The following is a 24361-nucleotide window of genomic DNA, read 5'->3' on the forward strand; positions in this document are numbered from 1 at the left end:
AGTTTTGGACAAGACTGACTTTATGACCAACATTATCATATTTACATTTTGTAGTACATTTTGACACAAGAATACATGTATCTGACACATATCGATGCCACATAGGCTATTTTCAACCAGGGACATAGTTGTTTTGATTCAGTCTCTCTTTAATAGTATAAATGTAGTAAGTTAAACTGCCACTGTATATTTAAACAAAAGCAGAGACTTAACAAACCTTTATTAAGAAGAAACACGAAACAACCAATCGTCAAAATTCTGAGAGTTTATTTTAAGTGGTAGATTTTTTTCTGTTCCAAGGGTTTGTGTAATAATAATGACAGTAATTACAAAAATGAGAGGACAGATGAACTGTGTGAAGGCGTATGTATGTGTTTGCTAAAATATGAACGCAGCAGTTCGACTCAAAATCGCCTGACACCTTTTGAAGTATATATATTATAAAACTAATTGCTTTAACAATACCACTATTATCGTTACAAAGACAATGACTGCCTTCTCTTGAGCATTCAATCTCAGCTTTGTATTGTACATGAAACATGTTGAGCTGACAGTCCTCAGTTTACTAGAAAAATAGTTGATTTGCATCTCTCTACTTTTACTAATTGGCACACGCAACTGAAATCCACTCATCAATTCTGTTAGTAATACTAATTGGTAGTCAAGAGAAAACTATAACAATCACAACAATGTAAGATGAACATTTTTAATTAAAAAAAAACTCAAGTATATCAAATCTACTGGTTAAAATCATCTCAAACAAGGAGCTTTGCCTTGACTCCAGTTGAACTAATGTGAAGGAATTGAGAGCGTACAAAAAAATACAACAAACTCTGGTTGTACATCACAAGGTCGTCTAGGTAGATCTAAAACACTGCTGAGTTCAAGAGTATCTGTTTCTTGCATATCTTGCATAATACAGCATGTCCAGAACTGCATTCTTACTTGCCAAATTGCCAGGCCACTGACAGCTGGACATTTTTGTGATAAAAAATTGTGTTTGTCTATATTTATGGGATATTTGGTCAATATTCAGAGACATTTAGCATTTGTTATACTGTATTTGAAGGAAGGGCCCACTTGACATCTCATAATTCACTTGTGCATATTATGTTTTTTGAAAAAGCAAAGGATATTGTGTAATAAAATCCAACCAATCACTTCTTCAATGTGGACTCATCCACCTTCTAGTTCTCCTTGCCTCTTCCCTTCTTTCCTGTAGGAAGACAATAAAAAAATGAAACAATAGGGTAAATTCATCATAGATTCCTTGCTCAATATTACATACTCATTTGTGGATAGGAATTTTACTTTATTACATTACTTACATTTCTACTTCTTACCTTTGGCCTTTGTCTTGGTCTTTGCGGGGCATGGCTTAGACACCTTGATGGTGGGTTGGCACTCTGCGTCGTACAGAGCCTTTTTCAGGGTTCCAGACCGGTTCTTGGATCCAGTAGCTGTATCACACTCACCCCAGCTCCCAAACTTATACTTGCAGTCAGCTGAAATTGCACAGTTCAGAAGGGAAAACCGTTGAGTATGATAGTTTTTTTTAAAGCCCACGTACGTTAGTTTCTTCCCTACAATGAGTTTGGATCTGAGTACCTCCCCGATCCTTCATCGAATGCGGACACATTCGGGCCATCTGATTGGTCCAGAAACCAATGTTTGGGCCAGAGCCAGAACACGTGGGTAAAGTGACGGTTTGAAAATTCGACATTGGCTTTGGTACTCTGATTGGTTAGAGACAATCCAATCATTGATGACTTTGCTTTGCACAACGCCCCTCGTGCCCCTCCTCCCAACAAACAACTTCAATGATGGCAGTCTCAGACTAAAGTCTGTAGTGAACGACAGAGTAGCGGAAGAATTTAGTGTGAGTCATGTTGGGAAAATTATGATTAAATGACTGAACAAATCATTTTAAATGGAACTGTAACTAAGTAAACTTATACTCTGTTTTATTATATCTGATTAATAATATGAGTTCATAAGAAGGGATTATGTGACACGGACAAGGAGTAATTAAAGTTAATGAACACCATTCCAACTAGGCAGAAATGAATGGGTTGTGGATTAAGTAAGCAGATAAGGTAGTTAACATATGGTTGAACCGACGAAACTGAGCTCTGGGGTGTTATAGATAAGGCTGTGAGTGCATTCCTAGGTTCTCTGTTAATTAGAACTGTCAGCTAAGTGGTTATTGATAATGTTGATGGGTCAAAAGTTAATTCAGTTATGTTGTGTGACCTGTGTGTGTGTTAGTGAGTTAGAATGAACTATTAACCTCACTTTGTCCAGGTCGAGAGGAGGGGATTCTGTTAAGCAATGAAATGACGTCATGTTATTGTATATAAACTGTTGCTCGTGGTAACGTGGCAGCGCGCTCCGAGAATAAATTATGTTACCTATTATTGAAATGGCTGGTCTACGTCTATTTTATGCAAACAAGAATCTTACAAATTCTCATAAAATAGATTAAGGTTTTTCAATTAAGGAAAACACATTGGCATAATTAAATTACAGTAACAGTCATCAGACTATCATAGAACAGTCTGAACATAATTTATTCTAAAGAAATTGTTCTATAGTTTTTTGCTGTTATGTAAATTACTAGGTATTTACTAAGAAATTCCATGATACAATTCTAATGATGTAGTAATAATCTATGAATGACACGTTTGCTATATTTTTGATTGACCGACCACCACTTTACACTTTGAGAAATTGCAGGGTATATCAAGTGAAATGGAATCATCTATCGATGTATAATTCCTACCGCCGAACTCCTTCTTCCAGTTGCAAGGCACTTTGCACTTCAGTTTCCTCATCTGGTCGTTGCAGGTGCCCTCTCTGACACCGGCTCCACAGTCTCCGTTGTTAGGCACACAGCTACCATAGCGCCATTCCGCACACTCAGTGGCAGCACCCTTGGCCCCTTTCCCCTTCTCTGCGAAACAAAAATGTCAAGATGTAATTATGTAATTATGAAAAAATAAATATACACAGATGACAGAAATAATATCAGCAAAATTCCAATTGGTAATTAGTAAGGACATGTTTCCAACCTTTCATGGGGCTTTATGAACCTCATGAAAGGTGCAACTGCCGTGCTAATTCTAAAACTGGGCATATTAAAGCCACACATAGCAAATCCCTTACCTCTTTTGTTTTTCCCTGCTTCAGTGGTGACTATCATCAAGGCCACCAGAAGCACCACAACTGTTGAGAACAAACCTCGCATACTGGAGAGAAATGAAAAAAAAGAGGGAAAAAAAACAAAAAACCATGCCATTACAATCGTGGAACTAGAAATAATTTAGCCATTCTGTAGGTTATATTGTGTGTCATTTGAGGTGACATCTGCTGTTCCAAAGGTCAACCTGATTTTTCCTCTGGTGTGTATCTATAATCAAGATGAGAGTTGAAAGACCACGATCAAGGTCAAATATTGATCGTTGCCAGCTATTCAAACTAATTCACCCCTGTCCGTTCATGAGGAGTCTGCACATTACAATGAGAGGTTCTCTACTTTAGAGGTGAAAAGTGAATAAAGGATTATGGTCAAAGAGTAAAACAAGTCATGTTATATAAAATGAATTACATGAAACCGTTTTAAAGCTTGACACTCGAGCCTGTGAGAGTGAGAACTAGGAAAATACATGCGAGAGGGCTGAAAGATTGTATTGATTTTTTTCCCCTATGCTCTCATGACTCAATTTAGGGTCAATCAGACAAACTGTGAGGCACACAACCAGCAATGAGGATCAATGAGTCATGAGCTACCCACTCCACCCTTTCACTTCCCCTTACACAAAACAACACGTTTTCCAACATGAACACCAAACAAAATACAACATTTCATTTTGTGACATGCAGTTGCCTGGAATATGTCCGAAAACATAAATCTATCCGGCTCATGTTGATGACACATTAAACACAATTCATGTCATCTTATTGTCACAATCGCGCGTCCCATCTTTGTGTATCATGGTCATTGCATTATGCAGACATAACACTGTGTATTTTGTTTTTACTCGGACATCATTGAACGCGCAATAGAACACCAGAATATGTACTGCAAATTGTTTTTTTACCACGTTGCCGGACATTCTCCCCGGTTTCATCAACAAAACAATCAAATATATAGCTGCAAGCACCAATGGTGGAGTTCATCTATGGGCCTACCGTGCCACCATCAGGACAAATTTGACACAAAGCCCAAGGACGAGTTACTTCAGTACTTTCCAAATATCAGAATTCACAATCAAACTGATCATGCAATCATGCTTTTGATGTATGTTGGACCATTTTCAACATCTTCTTCTCCAGAACCGCTGGACCGATCGGGACCAAATTTGGTATATAGCATCTATGAATGCAAGACTAGCTGAAACAATATGGCCGCTATGAGCCAATGAGCTTGCATGTCCAACAGCGCCACAATGTGGCCAAACTCAACCCTACTTTACAGGTTAGCTAGGCTGGCCATGTTGTTTGAGGTATGTTTCTGCTAAACCCCTGAAAACAAAGGCACTGGGGCGACCAGTTACAGATTTCAGCTTTAAGTTCAAAAGAAAAGGACAGTAACTCACAGATAAAGAAATAGCCCCCTATTTCTGAAATGTCTGGTTGTCTATAAGGCATCCTCCTAGACTCTCAAGTTCTGAGTTTCTATTTATTCTCTGACTTAATTGAGTTCATGTCTATTCTTTCTGCCAACAGTCCCAGAGCTCACAGCAGGGGATGGATGGCAGCACCAGATCACCATGGTGAAGGCTAACCCACCTGCTGGGAGGTGATAGGGGCCGCCCTGACAGGGAAAGCTCGATGGAAGAGGCTTGGTTTAAAGCAATTCTTCTGGGGGACATGGGGGAACTGCTTGTCTCTGTCTGGGTTAGAAGAGTTCAGAGCTGTGCCGGGACAGACAGGTCTAGTATTAGTTTGAAGAACACCCACAAAGAGTAACTCTTTTCATTCCAGGAATCTGACATCAATTACCCAAACAAGGTTGCCTATAATACCGAATCCTTGATTTTGTGGTGGGAATCTAAAAGAATTTCACGCTTTCCCTTCAAAAGATTAGCGGCCCTATTCAATCAATCTGCTTCCCAGGATAATAAAAACTGAAACATTGCTTCTCACTATGCAAATAAGTATTTGAAATAATATTGCGTTTATATCTGTGACATACAATCAACATTCAAGGCACAAGATGTGTTTTCTGTACCATACCCTGATTATTGGCTAGGATTAATTAGGACCCCTCGTTAATGACTGGCAAAATTCATAAATCATACAAGTTTCCTAGTGGAACACAAACAATGAAGCCACAGAGAACAAAGAATTGAGATCACACAGCAGCAGGAAACTAAGATGTCACGTTCTGGGCTGTTCACGATAAGTCATGTGGACGTTACAATGAATCTTCTTACAACACAAACTAAGACGCCAACCCAGCAAACCAAAATTGGTTCTGTGAAAGTTCCCAGAACATTGGTTAGGTTGTGGCAAATGTTCTCATAATACAACAACAGTCCAGTTGTGCTGATGATTATACAATGTTTTGTCAAGATCGTTAGAAGCATACTCGGACCAACGTGCAGCGTGATCTGGGTTCCACATCTTTATTTAGTGAAATGCACAAAACAATAAAGCAAGAACAAACGTGACGACAATGGAGTGCTGACATACAACTACTCATAAACAATATCCCACAAAACACAGGTGGAAAAAAGCTACCTGGCGGAACTGGACACCGGCCCTGGCCTGGACATCTGTGCAGAGGAAGACTCCTGCCATGGAGCTGGACTGGACGCCGTGCTCGGACTGGACATCGGCGCAGAGGAAGGCTCCTGAACTGGAGGTTCTGGACCGTGGACCGTCTCAGGAGGTTCGGACTGTGGACCATCTCAGGAGGTTCCGGACTGTGGACCGTCGTAGGAGGTCCACAGTCTGGAAATCATCACCGGAGGTTCCGGACTGGAAATCGTGGCCGAAAGCTCTGGACTGGGGACCGTCGCCGGAAGCTCTGGACTGGGGACCGTCGCCGGAAGCTCTGGACTGGGGACCGTCGCCGGAAGCTCTGGACTGGGGACCGTCGCCGGAAGCTCTGGACTGGGGACCGTCGCCGGAATCTCTGGACTGGGGACCGTCGCCGGAATCTCTGGACTGGGGACCGCCGCCTGAAGCTGGACTGGGGAGGCACACTGGAGGCCTGATGCGTGGGGCTGGCACATGTGGCACCGGACTGGTGACACGCACCTCAGGTCGAGTGCGAGGAGCAGGCACAGGATGTACCTGACTGGGAAGGCGCACTTGAGGGAGAATGTGAGGAGCAGGCACAGGACATACCTGACTGGGAAGGCGCACATGAGGAAGAGAGCGAGGAGCAGGCACAGGACGTACAGGGCTGAGGAGACGTACTGGAGACCTGGTGCGTATAGCCGGCATCAATGGTACCGGTTCGATGATACACCTCGCCCGGCAAATGCGAGGAGCTGGCACAGGACGTACTGGGCTGTGAAGGCGCACTGGAGACCTGGTGCGTATAGCCGGCATTAAATTGTACTGGAACTTTAACACACTTCGCACGGCAAGTGAGAGGAGCTTCGCATGGCAAGTGCGAGGAGCTGGCACAGGATGTACTGGGCTGTGAATTCGCACTGGACTTAACTTAACAACCCTCTCCGCTCTTTCTCCTCCAATACCTCCATCCAATCTCTGACGCTCTCCTTTCACTCTCCTCCAGTATCTGCCTCTTCTCCCAGACCGGCTCTGGTTCACTCCTCGGCTCCGCCGACCACCCCATGTGCCCCCTCCCAATTATTTTTTATTTTTCGGTCTGTCTTTTGGGCTTTCCTTGTGGCCGCGAACCCCGGCGTCGTCGGCTGTCCTGCATTCTCTCCTTGCGTCTCCCGCCAAGGAAGGCAATCCTTTCCTGCCAGGATTTCCTCCCAAGTCCAGGATCCTTTCCCATCCAGAATCTCCTCCCAAGTCCATGTTACCCTCTCCTCCTGGGCACGCTGCTTGGTCCTGTTGTGGTGGGATATTTAGTCACGATCGTTAGAAGCATACTCGGACCAACGTGCAGCGTGATCTGGGTTCCACATCTTTATTTAGTGAAACGCACAAAACAATAAAGCAAGAACGAAACGTGACAACTTGAGAATGCAAAAAACATTCACCTGATGTTACGTGAACATTCCCAGAACACATTTTTTTGTGTTCTTTAAAAGTTCCTAACACATATCTTTATGTTGTGGGAACATGGCAAAAAATATATTCCCAAAACACAACTGTCCAGTTGTGCAGATAATTACAAGATTTCTATTAGGTTGAAAAAAACTTTTGCCTGATGTTGCAAGAACGTTCCCACAACATGTTTTTATGTTCTTTAAAAGGTTCCTAAAACATTTATTTAGGTTATGGTACATTGTGGGGATATGACAAGATAGGTTCCAAAAATCTAGAAAAATAAGTGTCCTCTGTTTCTTTCTTTCTCTGCCAATTTTCTTTATATGCTTGATTTCAGAATTCATGTTCAATTATTTCCTGGCAGATTGTGGTGAGGTGTACATAGACGTGCATATGTACTAAGACATATACTGTAGCCATAGTTTGGATCATCATTTAAGGATCCACTAGAAACATCAAGATCGTGGTGGTGCAGCAAACCAAGTAGCAAACTAAGTAGACTACAAGGCTTGAAGATGGCAGATTGCAGGTTCAAATCTACTTGATTGCCATTGTTGAAAAAAGCTACAGCTTTGTTTGGACAATACCCTAATATAATATAATGATGAAAGAGGATAGGGATGCCATTCGTTTAAAACTTTGGCAACTTCCTACAGCCTAATAATGTTACATTACACATCAATGTTAGCAGAACATTGCAGCAATGTTTTCAGAACTAATTGCATTATCGTTGAAGTATGTTTTTAGAACAATTCTGGATTGTCGTGTCATAACCTTACAGAATAGCTTTATTAGAGTCCTGCAGGGAGGTTTATTGTTATCAGGGTTAATAGTAATATCTACATCAACATTCGCTGAATATTCCTGGAATGAACTTCTATTGCTCCAACATTATATTGCTTAAGTATTTTCAGGGAACATTATTACAACCATCATGTCACAATGTCACACTATAACCTTTTTGAAACCATTGTAGGAATGAATATTCCCTGCTTTTTGTCATGGGTGTTTTGAAAATCATTTCCCTCAACATTAGCAGAACGTTCCTGTACTGTTTCCTCCGAACCAGTTCTACTGCTCCCACATTTTGTTGCGGCAGTATGTTTCTAAGAACATTACCGGAACATTGTGTTATTACATTCCCCGGCAACCTAATGACAACCTCATGACAACCTTAGAGGAATGTTCTGTTGCAGTTTTTACAGATGTTGTGAAGAAAATGTGAGTGAATGTTGGGAGAAGACTCCAAGGACATAGCCACAGGAAGCACCCCCTGATGAATCTAAATACCCCCCACGTCGGCTTAACGGGAATCTTAGATAATGTTCTGTGAATGTTCCCGGTTTTCTGGGAAGTCTCTGATGAACAGCACCCTTGTGTATTTCCCGTTGCCCATGCAAACTCATCTAACAGCGACATTTGTTTTATTGGTTTGTGCCTGAGCCAATATGTCTAGAAGCAGAGCAGAGATGGCAGTCGCATCCTCTCACATTGTAGTATGCTCGCATTGAACTTTCCCTGCCTGCGGGCAGCCCTGGATAGAAAGGTCAGCTACAACTGATGAATCAACAACTCACTGGAAAAGTCCAATCCATTAGAGGTTATCACCTCTCTGAACTATGGCCTCGTACTGTGTGAGGTAGAATGCCATAAGCGGCAGCCATCCACTCACTACTGAAAGGGACCTGGTCTACCTGAGAATCTACCAAGGCACAATCCTTCTATCAGGCAATTTTACAATTGGCTTCTGAAAGTGTTATATCTGTATTTGACTGCTCATCAAAAGGACTGAGAATGAAAGCAATGGCTACACAAATACCAGGCCAGCAGGCCCTCTGGCACATACACTTACTGCTCCTCTTCAAGCCAGTTGATCAAATATTCTGCTGGCCCAGTAAATCTGTCTTCTGTCCTCAAAAAAGTAATTAGGCGTCAGTGGCCAGTAAGCATAACTAAACACTCCAAGCAACCATAAAACTCTGGAAACTCCCCATTCTCAACTGCCACCACTCCCCCACACCCCCCAGCTAGCAGTTCCAATGACATTCTTCCCCTGGTCATAGATGTCGAGGGGCTACTCCAGGCAACACATTTGTCATTGATGAAACAACACCCAGCAGGCCTCGTCTAACCCACTGAGCCTTGCCGTGGGTGAGGCCCGGAGAGCACTCAAAATCTTTCAGCGTTCTTTGCTAATGCAGACTCCCTGTATCAAAACAGAGCCTTTTCCTGGTCTCCTTTCACTCCATTCTAAAGGGCCACTAGACAGATATCCCATGCAGAGGCTTTGTTCCACACATCTGAATGTGACCATAGCATATTGGGAGAAAGGTCATCTTAAAATACTACAGCTTACAAGAGCTAGCATGCTGAAAGACTTGCTAAATATGCCGACAAACATTGCTATTTTTATCAGTGCCAGTCATTTTTATCCATCAGTAATGCAGCTGTAACAAGAATGTTAGAATATTTAGGTATGGGTGTGTAAGAGATCTTCTTTACCCAACCATAAACATGTTATTATGAAACATCGCCCACTATTAACACCCCACCCAACTACCACCATCTACCCATCACACAATGGGATGAATATAATATTTATTGCCTAGCAGAAAGCAAACCAAATAGTAAAATTGGACCAGACACCGTAACCATCATAATTCAATTGACTCAAATGGTGGTTCCTCTTGCTAATAATCTGATCATGGTCAAATAGATAACATTAGAGTTACTGTCAAACACACATCTAGATCAGTTCTACAACGAAACAATAACAACACATGGAAAGCAGGACCACACTGAACCTGAAAAGCATAAAGGGTTAAAGTCACTCTTGGTTTTACTGCAAAGCAGCATTCCTCGTCTTCTCAGAAAAGCCACTGACCGCAAAAAAAAAAGAAGGATGGAATGCCCACTAAGACCAATAAGAGAGAAGCTGCGGGGTCGAAGGTCACTCTAAAGAAAGACAGTTAACAAAGAACCAGAATGTCCTGGCCTACTTAAGGAAGTAACACTTAGTGGCCAACAAATGGCTGAATCACATGCTTTATTTGATCTAATGTACAAAATATAGGTGGATTCTGGCCGTCAGAGACCGACAGTGCAAGGACATAGTGGAACACATTATTGACTCAAATAGGATGAGTGCACTTTATCTACTATATGGTCAACAGCTAAACATTCTCCCTGCCATCAATGACGTGAAAATATTATCCCTTCTGGTTGAGGCTTGGCAGAGTCATGACAGAATGGTTTATTCTCTAAAAGAGACAATGGCCCTTGCCTACTTACCTCACATACCTTCTTATTTCACGATACGCTAACATAACCAACGACAGACTCCATCATACCCATGAGCAGTGAGAGAATAGTTTAGGGGCCCTGCAGGCTGAACGGTGCATTTCAATAGCCAGGGAGAGTTTTATCTGTCTTTTCAAAGCTGTTTTCTCTCCACTGATTATCTGTGCCATTGCCTCGAGGTCCATCTGCCAAGCTCACACAAGCTGTAAAGCCCCATGCTACCCCTCCTCCCTTTCTAAAAACATAACCCCGAGGCACAATCTGTATCCAGCGTGCCCAATAGCTTTCTAAAAGAGACAAAAATACAACAGGAAAAACAATGATAACAACAGATTGAGGACTATCTTTTTCCCATTTAATCTCTCTAAGGTTATGTTGCTTTGGTTGTTATCTCTGACTGCAAATAATATTTTACAGCCTCTTACACAGCCCCTACTTTGGATGGGGGGCAGATAATTGTGGTCAGGTGAAAAGGTCCTGGGCAGTGAAAGACAGAGAAAGGAGAACAACTATTGAGTAGAGTGGATAGCAGTGAATGCAAGTACTTGAGTTTGGAGTCGATTTCAATGGTCATATTCTTGAGGTGGAAGAGATTTACATTTACATCCGTTTTAGTCATTTAGCAGGAGCTCTTATCCCGAGTCACTTACAGTTATTGCTCACGTGAAGTTTTCTGGTCATAAAAACCATTCAATGGCCCAAACTTAGAGCAAAAGATTTCTGGCACATGAACACAATTAAGAATGTGGAATAAATGGCTACTTTAAGATTAACAAACATATGCAAAAGTACACTTTCAAACTACGTAGCTTTCACTACAGCTGAAATAGTAACTCAACATAATGATTTATATTAAACAATATTCTTATATTGCGCAGGATTTATCTCAGTTCTAAATGTATAGCCACGTTACTGTAACTATATTGAGCTGTTATACTTGAGTTTGGAAGAGGTCCAGAGGGTACACCACTCACACACGTCTTATTATCATCAAAACTAGAATGTGTCACCCCTGAGGACGTTGTCACACAGTGAAAAGTAGCTAACATAATTAGAAAGTTATTAAACTCAAAGCAAAAACAATTACAACAAAACGTATATTGGCCACAAGTTATTCTGAGCCCTAAACAGAACCGTCGAAGAATGAAACAAGTTCGTTCTGTTCAGTATTTTTTAATGTAATCCTTGACTTCATATTTAGGATTCAACGAACGTGTATGACAATACGCAGTGCCACTGCGCTTCTTGCGCAAATCGCGTGTATGGGACAAAAGTTGTGTGTTCGTTACAGGCAAAAGTTTTGAATATATGCAGTAAAGTCAACACATGGTGCATAAATTACTTAAAACTAAAAAGCATAAAACATAAAACTAAAAAGAAAAACTCAATAAAGAAACCTACACACAAATAAAACCTCCCAAGAAAAATAACTCTAATGGAGAAATTACACACGACATGTCAGTTATCCTCCAGAGGATTCCGATGATGGAGACTATATATTTGAACTATTAAAAGTGAGTAATGACAACGGTGTATTGAGTGACACAAAATAATAATTTTATCACTATACATTTGGATAAATACACATATAACTTACTTGTTTCTTTGATCGTACTTCTTGGCGAGAGTTAAAGGTCTTACTCTGAACCACAAGAGAGTCCTACAGTCCTAGAATACCTCTATCCCGGTCAGCTTGCTCTTATTTGTCGCCCTCCCCTTTGTTTCTCCAAAACTAGTTTGAGCTGGTAACATTAGGGCCACACTAAATTAACCACCTAGTGACATCACTAACCCACGTGATGATTACGGGTCAAGAGACACCTAACCGCGCAACCCCTAGCCTAGGGTATAAACTTTTTGTTTTATTTTTGTGAATCCCTAGAAGCCTAAATTATTATGTCTCAGTCATTGTTCTAGTCTTTCGAAGCTACAAGTATTTTTTTTATGCTTGATAATTAAAAATACATTGATTGCTATATATACCCATATCAATTTCACCACCAGACATTACCACAGAGAAAGGAAAGCAGAGTGACGTGCTCAGACTACCTACCATAGACAGATGATATTATTCTATGGTGCCGACAGAATGCCTAGGGATGTAGGCACCAGAAATGCAGTGGTGTAAAGTACTTAAGTAAAAATACTTTAAAGTACTACTTAAGTAGTTTAAAAGAATATGTACTTTACATATCAGTGTGACAACTTTTACTTTTACTTCACTACATTCCTAATGAAAATAAGGTATTTTTCCTGACACCCAAAATAACACGTTACATTTTGAATGCTTAGCAGGACAGGAAAATGGTCCCATTCATGCAGTTATCCAGACAACACATGGTCATCCCTTCTGCCTCTAATCTGGCTGACTAACTAAACAAATGCATCTTTCGCAAATTATATCTGAGTGTTGGAGTGTGCCCCTTGCCATACATACAGTTTAAAAACAAGAAAATGATCCTGCCTGCTTTGCTTAATAGAAGGAATTTTAAATGATTCATACTTTTACTTTTGATACTTACAAATACTTTTAGACTTTTACTCAAGTAGTATTTTACTGGGTGACTTTTACTTTCTATTAAGGTATCTATACTTTTACTCAAGTATGACAATTGGGTACCTTTTCCACCACTCCACAGTAAATGCTATACAGGAGGACAGGAGGGATTGACCAGTCATTTGCCCTATAATTCCTGGCCACCTCTGATTTTGTACCCAGAGAGCTTATTGTCACACAACAGCTTCCATTAGACAGGGATACTGGATAAGAGCCATTTATAAACACCACGTGTAAGCCAGAGGAAGCTGGTGGGAGGAGCTATAGGAGGACGGGATCATTGTAAAGACTGTAATGGAATTAATGGTATGGTGTCAAACATATGGAAACCACATGGTTTGACCATTTATTCAATTTCAGCCACATACAATGAGTCCGTCCTCCTGTAGCTCCTCCTACCAGCCTCCTCTAGTGTAAGCAAATGCTCGACCACAGGGCAGAGTAACAGTGTGTTGCCTAGATAGGCTGACAGTGTTTTACAGTAAATAACCACATTTTCAATAACTAGATGACTGTACTGATAACAGACAATGTATTCAGTATGTGTCTACATGTTATCTAGTATCGATGTACAGTATATCCAAGATAACTCTGTGACCTCGGGCCATGTGATTTGGTAATCCCAGGAGGGCAGGGGAGGTGAGTCAGGACCACAATAGCGATCAGACCAGAATCTGAACCATAGACAGGGACATTTCCAATTGCCAGTTGGATAGCATGCCAACAATGAGTCAGAGCAAGGGGAAAGAAGCTGTTCAATTTCACAAATGGACCAAACTGATAAACACACATCCAATACAACATCCAGCAGTAACTAGTCAGTATCCAATTACAGTATTGAATCATTCCAGACGATACACTATGAATCAGCTCTGACTTACATGACTCATCATTTTCAAACACATTGCATGTTGCAACACCGAGGCATTTAACTATCATTATTACTTTCCTTCAGACATTTTTACAAAAATGGCAGTTTGTCTCACTGGGTTGGACCATCAAGCTTTGCTTACATACCACTCTGTATACACTGCTCTATGCTCTGTCTGAGCACTGGGTTTAGGCCTCAGGGAATCTTTGAGGTCTTTATCTCAGTTGTTGATATCTTTTGAGCTGGTCTTGCAGCCAGGGATTAGGGAGCCGCGAATGGCCTATGAGGACGGTTTGTTTTTACCAGATCCTTGTACAAAAAAAAAATGTTTTACAGGTGTGGGTAGCTTTATGGTTTGCAACAAATGATGGGAAATGTGCAGTCTCAAAAGGCTTTCAATACTTGCACCTCAATGGCTTTATGTGGTTGGGCGTTCAGGATTGGTCGAAACCAGTGTCTCATATGAGCCAATGCTATCATCCAGACAGAACATGTAACATTGCAAGGCTAAATAAAGGCTCAATAATAAAATGAAGATGCAACATAGTCCATTTGATCGCTGTCATGAGTCCACCAAATTAATAGATAGATTAGCTGGCATTTTGTCTTGATAGCCTCTGATTGTGAGGAATAAACATTTGTATTAAATCACAAGCCCTTGAATTTCATCAGTAATTATTGAGGTTGTTTTCCTCAAATTACAAGAGGGTACACTCCAAACTGTGGACTTCTAACCGCTTTTAAAAACATTGTGTGTTTGGGTTAGACTGCTAACCCTAGCCGTATGTCAACCCTTATACCACCTCCAAAATCCCGTATACCACCTCCCATTGAACCCCTCATTGTGTACAAGGAAACTTTGAAAAGAACCAGGCTAACAGACAGTTGAGGTGGACTCCATTCTTATCAGTCAGTCTACAGTAACAATCATCACTTGTGCAGTAGGTCACCTGAGGTAGCTGAAAAATATTAATAGGACCTTATACAAATGCAGGGTTATTAAGAAGTGCACTTTTACCAAAAGGATAAATAGAATCAACACTCACAAGAAAGTCATTACAATAAATACAAATGCAGGGTTATTAAGAAGTGCACTTTTACCAAAAGGATAAATAGAATCAACACTCACAAGAAAGTCATTACAATAAATACAGTTGTTTAAGTACCATCCTTTATTATTTGTTTCCCCCAAGCAGATAACAAAAAAACAAAAAATACAAATCAGCCAATAGAAACAAATATACAGATTGATATCGTCAACATTGCACACCAGTCTGTCCATCACGTTTTGGTCACTATTTATATGAAGTAAAAAAAAATGGCATATTTTTGAATAAAGAAAAAAAACACAATATTGCACAGTAATTTAAATGTTCTCTCTATTTATTTATTTTAATTGTGATAGATACTCTCGCACCTGAATTGCACAGCAACTCAAAACAAAGCACAGATAATATACATAAACTACCATTCCTTGTTCTACTGCAGCTCCCTTAAAAATGTCATAAAAGAGGCATTTAAATTGTCTGACCCCATTCAGTCACTGTAAGCCCTGCTTGCATTGCACTCATGCAACTGAACACTAATACAGTTTTGCGTTAATGCAGTTATAGCATTGGTAGTTCCACGCTCCTGCCATTCCAAAGAGCACTTTCCACTTGTACGTAATTCAAAGACAGTGGATTTCTGCTGAAGATAGTACTTTTAAAATCAGCGGACATACGGAAATGACGATGGGAGAGGGTGCTCTTTGCAGTAGTCGACAACATGGAACGTGGGGCTATAACGCATCTTTAAATTAGCATTTAACATATCATGTTGGGGAATGTGTCATTTGAAATAGAAAATCAATTATTTGGTGATAACACCTATGGGAAGTGTTTACTTGCGCACACCATAACAGGATAGAGCTCATGACATGAAATAGTGTCTGATAATAATAGCCTTGTATTTTCTGTTCAACGTAAACTATGGGTAAAGGCACTACGCAAAGCTAAGGTGACAATGTGAGATGTTGACATGGCTGAGTTAAATGTACAGAAAATTACACGACAAGAGTAAAACTCATTATGGAGCGATGGGCATGTCAAAAAATAGCTTGGGATGTGATAGCAAGTCTCTGGGTCAGATTCAAATCTGTATACTGTAGTACAAGCGCACAAAACATACTACTGTAAGGCTGAGGTTATTCAACTCGATTTGAAGAGGTAACTTTGTACTACATGCTCCGTTTTGCCTTTCCTCTGCTGTTGCCAAAATATTTTCTGATGAAACTTAAACACCAAAAAAATACTGCTACAATCTGGTAGATCATAGACGATAGATAAGATGCTGTGGAGAGATGCTGTCTTTAGTTTCCAAGGCAACTTTCACCAGGATATCAAATGAGGCATGATTATTAATAAATGCATTGCCCCTTAGATAGTGATGTCAAGATGAATCATGAGCAACCTTACTTATTCAACAAGTGTTTCTGACTTTTAGAATGTAAAATGTTTGAGCAACGTTTTCCTCTGTACATTTTGGCATGTTTAATTCCAGTGGTAGGTTTGGACATACAGTGCATGCGGAAAGTAATCAGACCCCTTGACTTTCCACATTGTGTTACGTTACAGCCTTATTCTGAAATCGATTATTTTTTTCTCATAAATCTACACGCAATACCCCATAATGACAAAGCAAAAACTTTTAATTTTGTATTCTTGCAGATGTATAAAAAAAAGAATACCTTATTTCCATAAGTATTCAGACCATTTGCTATGAGACTCAAAATTGAGCTCAGGTGCATCCTGTTTCCATTGATCATCCTTGAGATGTTCCTACAACTTGATTGGAGGCCAGCTGTGGTAAATTCAATTGATTGGACATGATTTGGAAAGGCACACACCTGTCTATATAAGGTCCCACAGTGCATGTCAGAGCAAAAACCAAGCCATGGGGTCGAATGAATTGTCCGTAGAGCTCAGAGAAAAGATTGTGTTGAAGCACAATTTTTGCAGCATTGAAGTTCCCCAGGACAGTGGCCTCCATCATTCTTAAATGGAAGAAGTTTGGAACCACCAAGATTCTTCCTATAGCTGGTCTTGGTCAGGGAGGTGACTAAGAACCCAATGGTCACTCTGACATAGCTCCAGAGTTCCTCTGTGGAGATGGGAGAACTTTCCAGAAGGACAACCACTCCACCAATCTGCAGCACTCCACCAATCAGGCCTTTATGGTGGCCAGACGGAAGCCACCCCTCAGTAAAAGGCACATGACAGCCCGCTTGGAGTTTTCCAAAAGGCACCAAAAGGACTCAGACCATGAGAAACAAGATTTTCAGTTCTGATGAAACCAAGATTGAACTCTTTGGCCTGAATACCAAGCGTCACGTCTGGAGGAAACCTGGCACCATCCCTACGGTGAAGCATGGTGGTGGCAGCATCATGCTGTGGGATGTTTTTCAGCAGCAGGGACTAGGAGACTAATCAGGATTGAGGGAAAGATGAACGGAGCAAAGTACAGAGAGATCCTTGATGAAAACCTGCTCCAGAGTGCTCAGGACATCAGACTGGGGCGAAGGTTCACATTCCAACAGGACAACGATCCTAAGTACACAGCCAAGACATCTCAGGAGTGGCTTGGGACAAGTCTTTGAATGTCCTTGAGTGGCCGAGCCAGAGTCAAGACTTGAACCCAATCTAACATCTCTGGAGAGACCTGAAAACAGCTGTGCAGCGACATTCCCCATCCAAAGTGACAGAGCTTGAGAGGATCTGTAGACAGGAATGGGAGAAACTCCTCAAATACAGGTGTGCCAAGCTTGTAGCGTCATACCCAATAAGACTTGAGGCTGTAATCGCAGCCAAAGGTGGTTCAAACAAAGTACTGAGTAAAGGGTCTGAATTCTTATGTAAATGTGATATTTCAGTATTTTATTTGTAATATATTGGCAAAATGTCTTAACACCTGTTTTTGCTTTGACATTATGGGGTATTGTGTGGAGATTGATGAGGGAAAAATACAGTTTAACCCATTTTAGAATAAGGCCATAACGTAACAAAATGTGGAAAAAGTCAAGGGGTCTGAATACTTTGCGAAAGCACTGTCTGTATATGTTCATTAGAAATCTGACGTGACCATTTCATAATTGATTCAATATTGTCTACAAGTCGTCATTTAAAAAAAAAAAAAAAACTTAACCGACTTACCTGTATAAGTAAAAAGAAAAAGAAAAAAAAGAATACAAAAAGAAAATAATGACGACATTTACAATAATGTATTTTTTTTGTGTTTGGTGGCACAAATCATCTCTTTGAGGAAAGATCATGCAAGGCCTCCATAAAAGTCTGTCAATCAACAACAACACGCACTGTGCATACTACATAATCAGAATCCCCAATGGTATGAGACTGGAAACGGATTTAGAAAACCTCTGATAAATGTGAATATCCTAATGCTGTTTTAATCTATATTTCCATTGGAAATGGACAAATATATACTGCAAGTTGGGAAAAACACTATTATAATGATTCCACGGTGTACTTTCCAAGATCACATTGAACTACAGTTGTTTAACTTGGTCCAGATCCTCAAATACATGAAACATACAAAATAGTGCAGGTAGATAAGGCTTCAATAAAAACCTGATGTTAATATACATCCAAATTATATAAATCCATGTCAGTCTCTGAACAAGAGGATATATTTTACATAACCTAATCAAACATGCACCTCTTTCAGTATGCAGTATAATCATAAATGCCTCAAATGATGATATCCAATCTTCTCAGCCTCAAGGCTAACATGATATTTCAATTATAGTGAAGTCATCTAAATGGGGGGCCTACTGTCTTCATTATTGAAAATGAAAATGCTGACAACCAGTGTGACCATGAAACGAAATGGTGCACTTTGAGGCTGTGTGGCGGAGAGTGATGCGGTCGCTGGAGATGGGGGGTGTGAGCAGGTGGGTCTAGGCAGGGGTGATGTTGTGGATGTTTGTGTGCGTCTGTGTGTTGTCGTTTGTATGTGGATGTTTTCTATTGTTAAAAATTCAATTAATTCAAAAAAACAATTCTGTGAGAACATATGATTACGTACGAGGCGTAATAACTGATGTAGAACTACACAGTTAATTTACTTTTCATCATCAAATAAAAAAATATGTTGTTATCATCAGTCTGGAATTAGAAACACTAGAGGACTGACAACATATTTCCTATCACAGAAACTGATTCAGTCATACATTAAGAAATGTATCTGGCCATAATAGAGAACAGCAATGATTTACAATGAAATGCATCTTAGTTGGCACGATGGATTGTTTCAAAGGTCAAAACTAGAAACTTTTGACAACAAACAGAATCCAGCAAAAATGTGCATATGAAACGGTGTACCTTGTTAAATGTGTTTACAAGTTTGTTTTACAAGTATGTTTAGCGATTAAATCATTTTAAGAAAACATCCAGAGAAATAACTCATTTCAATCTGACAAAATACAGTAGATCCACAGTTACTGTGGCTCTACATTAAACTAGTTATAGAGAAGAATGGCTTTTGGAATGAGACCAATTCCTTCCCCTAGCTCTCTACGCAAATGTAACATGAACACCATCACAGGTCTTTATAACTTAAGTTTGATTATAGTTCTGTTTTAAATGACCAGCCATATTTTAACAGAGATTATAACTATGGAAAATAAATAGCAACCTCAAATTGATGGTTATTATGAAGAAAAATGATTATTATATTTTTTTAATGTAAAAAACAACAACAAACACCTTGTAGATTTACAACCCAAACCGTCGGAACATTTTTTGAGTTCGCTGAACATAAATCGGTAAAAAAAATGTTGAGGTGAATAAATACGCCTTTGACTTCTGTAACAACATGAGAGAAGAAATGCTTTGTAGTTCTGAAACAAATACATAGAAAATGCACATTTTATAGTAAGTAATGACCAAACACAAAAATGTTACATTTATAATATGTACAAATTATATAAACATCAATCTGCTTAAAAATGCTATAAAAATACACCATGACATAATTAAGTACATTAAATACAAACGAATCAGCCAACAAAATAAGAAAATCAAGGCAATTGGAGCTGAGGTGCAGACACTGCTTTAACACAGAGCTACTACGACAAGTGTACAGTACCAAATATCCTTATTAACACTAAGAAATAAAAGAAACATTGTGACCATAAGGTAGAACAATATTGATCTATTCAATTCAAATCGTTTGGTGATGAGAAGTGTTACGTAAAAAATTCCCCACTTTTGTGGATCGTTTTATCCCATTACACTGCATTATGGGTGGACAAATCAATCAATCAATCAATCAAAAAAAAATAATCAACAGCAGTACTATAAACAAATAAAACCGTCATCAAAATAATGACATTTTTTGGTAGCCTTAAAGACAGCTGGCCTACGGATCAGAGTGTTAATACCCTTTTTGAAATCCACTGAGTCATTGTGATCCGTACGGTTGAAACGCTCACGCTGCTTGTATAGACACAGAGAGATACAGCTCCATCGGAGCGTATAATAATACAATTACCAAGGCAGTCAATTACCCAAAGCTCCTGTCCTAAAACCTGGGAGCACAATTCTCTACATAACCATTTCAACATTCAGTCTAGGTGGATTGCAAGTGCAACACAACCTGGGGGGAAAAATGAAACAGAAGAACCATCTCTTCCAAGTGTTCCGACATAAAACATACACTTTTTTTTGGGGGCAGTGCAATAATCAAGTCCACTGGTCACAAGCATCTCACATGGTGGACCTGACGAATCTCTCATCTGGTAGAACTCCAACCAACTCCCTTGCAGGAGAATACAACACTGGCTCCCTTTTGACCGTCTTCTCTGGTGAGCTTCCTTTTTTAGCTAAAGTAGGTTTGGCACAGGGTTAGGTGATAGGGAAGTGGTGCTGGAGGTCAGGGAGCAGAGTCACACGGCTGTCTCCTGGTCCTCTCTCTGGATCATCTGGTAGTGCTGCCGGTTCTCCAGGTAGGCTGCCAGCTCTGCATCCTTGGCCTTCTCTGCACGATGCTTTGGTGTGTCACCCTGCAGCAGAAGAGAGGCAACTTGCTCAACATGAAAGGCTGCAATGAAGAACCCAACTTTAATTAAGGCAGCATCTATTTCTCCTGAGGTCTAAACATTAAGCCGCAGAGTCAAAGATCAGTCTGCAATTATTTTTGAGTTGTAGGAATCATTTGTATTCAGATTTCATCATGGTTTAGATTTAATATTTCCAGTTATCAACAGTGAATATTCACCAAATGTCGGTGTGCAAAAGCAGATCTAGAATGTTTTTAGACTCAATAAAGGTGTTCTGATTCATCCAAGAGCTCCTGTACCATTTAAGATTGCACAAAATCAATTATTTCTAAGTGCTTGTTTTTTTAAGAGCAGACCCCAACCAAACTCACAAGAGAGAAATAAGAGAGAAGAGAACATGGCGAGAGGGTGAGACAAAAAGACAGGAAAAGTAATTGCTAAGATATGCTGACATCTCAAGGCCAAGAGTGAATGTATTGCGAGTGAGAAAGACCGACAGGCAGAAAGGGTGGCAGGATGAAGAGACGGCGGAGAGGAAAGAAAGCCAGGCTGAACTGCATCCCAAGGCCACAGGGTGTGAATCAGACAAATCCTGCAAGATTACATTTTTCATCATTGCTTGTACTCACTGCTAGCTCACTGAGGGCAGAGGGAGAGAGAGAGAGGGGGGGGTGTACAGGCTAGAGGGAGGTTGCTGAGTGGCTAAATGTCATGGGAATGTTTCATTTCAAGGAGAGCTACAGTGCCAGAGTACGTTCAATGCATGATAGAACTGACTGGCCAGGACTACACTCCTCCCCAGGGACACCTCAAGCATTCTGCCGGTTGTTTACAGTATGAGAGACACTACATTGCAGACACACCACTTGGCAGTGAGATTTTGTATGAGAAAATTCTTCAAGCCTTGACATGAAAATCAAGAAATCTGAAATGTGGTAAAGTCTGAGCCTTCCAGGACCCGAAATCTGAGACAAAAACCATCTGAGATAAAAACCAACGTCTTCAGAAGGAGGATGCTTGTGAAATACTGTAGTAAAAAATGTAAGCGTTATGCTCCAACTGCTTTTCCACACACTGAAACAAATGTATCCAGTTGTCTATCTCTGCAAGAGAGGGTAAACACATAATACATTTTTATGATGGAGCCACTTGGAGGTAAGTACTTTAATGGACTTTGCAGGCATCTGGAAAGTTTGGTTCAGAGGGCACCGCTGTAATACTCCCTCACCCGGTGTATAATTAGCTTGTCATAAGAAAGACGAGCTAATTTTCCTTCTAGATGATGATTAGGCCATTCTATACCCACCACTTATCCATTTTAGTCATTTAGCAGACGCTCTTATCCAGAGCGACTTACAAAAGCAATTAGGGTTAAGTACATTGCTCAAGGGCACAACGGCAGATTTTTCACCTAGTCGGGTCAGGGACTTGAACCAGCGACCTTTCGGACCCAACACTCTTAACCGCTAGGCTACCTGTCGCCCTATCCACTGTAGAAAACCCTTCTCAGGGGTAACCTAAGCATCAACTTGGTTTATTTTGGCCAAATAAAGAGTAAAGCAATGAGGGAAGACGGAACGTTGCTCTCACCTGTAAGTCGGTCTTCATGAGGGATGCCCCTGCCTCTACCAGGTAGTGACAGATAGTCCTCTGACACAGTGACGCTGCTTTGTGCAACACTGTCTCCCCACTGAGACCGAGAGAGAGAAAGACAGACAAGAGTAGATCCAATGGGTGTAACTTTCTATTTAAAAAACTTTAACTAGATACATCACAGAGAATATGTGTAAAATGAGCATTTCAAAATCCATGTCTTAAACTTACTTTTCTTTTTCTGTTACATCCAGGATATCTGTGGGTGCTGTTTTTTGGGAGGGGGCATGGGGGGGGAGAGAAAGACATTTCAAAGCATGTCCCTAAACCAATTGCAATGCTCCAAGGTACTACTTTTATAAAGTAGCAAAAAGCTGGTGCAGGAGGAATTTGACAGAAAACATTTCCCTTTTCAAATATTGGAATGTAACATTCGTTGTTGAGCCAGAAAGACTCCATAAACGTCATCAAGCGTACACAGAGTGAGATGTATCTGCGCTGTGGCTTGTCTTAAACAATGCTCATGACCCTGAAATATATGGTATTCCACACCTGGAACATAATTCTACTTTTATAAAACATAGAGCCTACCGTGCTGGGTTAACTTCTGACACATAGTTGATATTTAAGGGTCACAGACTCACTTTGGGAAATACCACCGAATGATTCAGTATTGTGAGGGGGATGTCCTACCCACAGACTTAAATAGAACACATAAATGTGTATTGCCTTGTCCGTACCATTGTCCAGGATGTATTTGACAGTGTCCTTGCTACCAGTGTCCACAGCATAGTGGAGCAGGGTGCACCCTGAGGGGTCCTGCACTGACAGGTCGGCTCCCAGTTTGTGCAGCTCCTTCAGCTGGGAGAAGAGGGCACATTGTTATGACTGGAGGCGTGGGGAAAGTGACTGCATGTCTAGAGGAATGGGGGAATAGACTGCATTTTTATTCATTGCCGACTAGAGAAATGCTTACCCTGAGGTAAAGTCATGACAGAAGTGATCATCATTCCCTTGTCGACTGTATCAATTAGTGAGCCTACATTCACTATACAGTATGTAGAACTATATGCAGTGAGCAAATCCACTGGCCACTGTGGCTGCCACTCACCTTCAGATGGTCCTTGCTCTTCACACATTCAATCAACACTTCTGGTGATACTGTAAGTAATGAGAAATATGTGTACAGTAAGAAGGTAGTGATATGAGAGGAGGCTATAGATTCAGTAGTCATAACAACAGCAGACCATAATACATGACAGTGTCCATTGGGGAAAGATCTGAGCAGAGTGCCAGTGTTCATTAATAGTTCTTTACGGGGCACTTGCTTGTTTGGTTTTAGTACTATCTGTACTATATATCTTATGTAAGACTGACAGTCTTGGGAAAGGAACCTCAAACTGAATTGACGAGCAAAAACATCATTCTATTTAGTCAGCTAACATGGGTAGTAATGAGAGCAACATGCAGGTTGCTGCTTTCAGTAGAAACCCAGTATTTAAACACTGGATCATGAAACGTTTTAAATTAAAACAGATAATCACATTAGCGCCTGTTGAGTTCTTGGGTTCAGTCTCAATATGGCAAATCCTTGTTCAAAGCACCAAAATGCCCTTTGTAGATTATTTACCCTAATCCACCCATCTGCATGTTTTCCGCCAAGGCAGGAAAACAGTCAACTCAAAATTCCCCACAGCATTCTCCCAAATCTCAGTTAGCCAGCTCTGCAAGTCAAACAGTTGCTACCACAACGTCTGCGTCTGAAGATATGCTCTAGAATCCT

At 40.5% G+C, this 24361-nt stretch overlaps 2 protein-coding genes across 19 annotated transcripts in view; both read right to left on the minus strand.

Moving 5' to 3' along the window:
• Positions 1–250: 250 nt before the first annotated feature.
• Positions 251–12261, minus strand: LOC118393682 (midkine-B-like). Its single transcript, XM_035786640.2, has 5 exons — positions 12098–12261; positions 3166–3248; positions 2783–2953; positions 1344–1505; positions 251–1216 (listed from the first exon to the last, which is right to left on the minus strand). Exons 2-5 carry the CDS (start codon positions 3245–3247, stop codon positions 1188–1190), a joined length of 444 nt encoding a protein of 147 aa, XP_035642533.1. The 5' UTR covers position 3248; positions 12098–12261; the 3' UTR covers positions 251–1187.
• Positions 12262–19648: 7387 nt separating this feature from the next.
• Positions 19649–24361, minus strand: part of LOC118393683 (diacylglycerol kinase zeta-like) — a 121628-nt gene continuing 116915 nt past the window's right edge. For all 18 annotated transcript variants that reach the window (XM_035786653.2, XM_035786654.2, XM_052462000.1 and 15 more), the window contains 5 exons: positions 23690–23739; positions 23319–23439; positions 22810–22846; positions 22576–22675; positions 19649–20988 (listed from right to left, as the gene is read on the minus strand). In XM_035786653.2, the coding sequence (XP_035642546.1) occupies positions 20872–20988; positions 22576–22675; positions 22810–22846; positions 23319–23439; positions 23690–23739 (425 nt within the window). In that variant the 3' untranslated portion in view covers positions 19649–20871. The remainder of the gene's footprint in view (positions 20989–22575; positions 22676–22809; positions 22847–23318; positions 23440–23689; positions 23740–24361) is intronic.

The sequence above is a fragment of the Oncorhynchus keta genome, chromosome 14 (assembly GCF_023373465.1).
Source record: "Oncorhynchus keta strain PuntledgeMale-10-30-2019 chromosome 14, Oket_V2, whole genome shotgun sequence".
Taxonomy (NCBI): Eukaryota; Metazoa; Chordata; class Actinopteri; order Salmoniformes; family Salmonidae; genus Oncorhynchus; species Oncorhynchus keta.

Coding starts and splice junctions, on each gene's coding strand:
- LOC118393682 (XM_035786640.2), bottom strand. CDS start 3,247: ATGCGAGGTTTGTTCTCAACAGTTGTGGTGCTTCTGGTGGCCTTGATG. Junction 2,954..3,165: donor AGCAGGGAAAAACAAAAGAG/GTAAGGGATTTG, acceptor TTTGTTTCGCAG/AGAAGGGGAAAGGGGCCAAG. Junction 1,217..1,343: donor GACCAAGACAAAGGCCAAAG/GTAAGAAGTAGA, acceptor GTCTTCCTACAG/GAAAGAAGGGAAGAGGCAAG.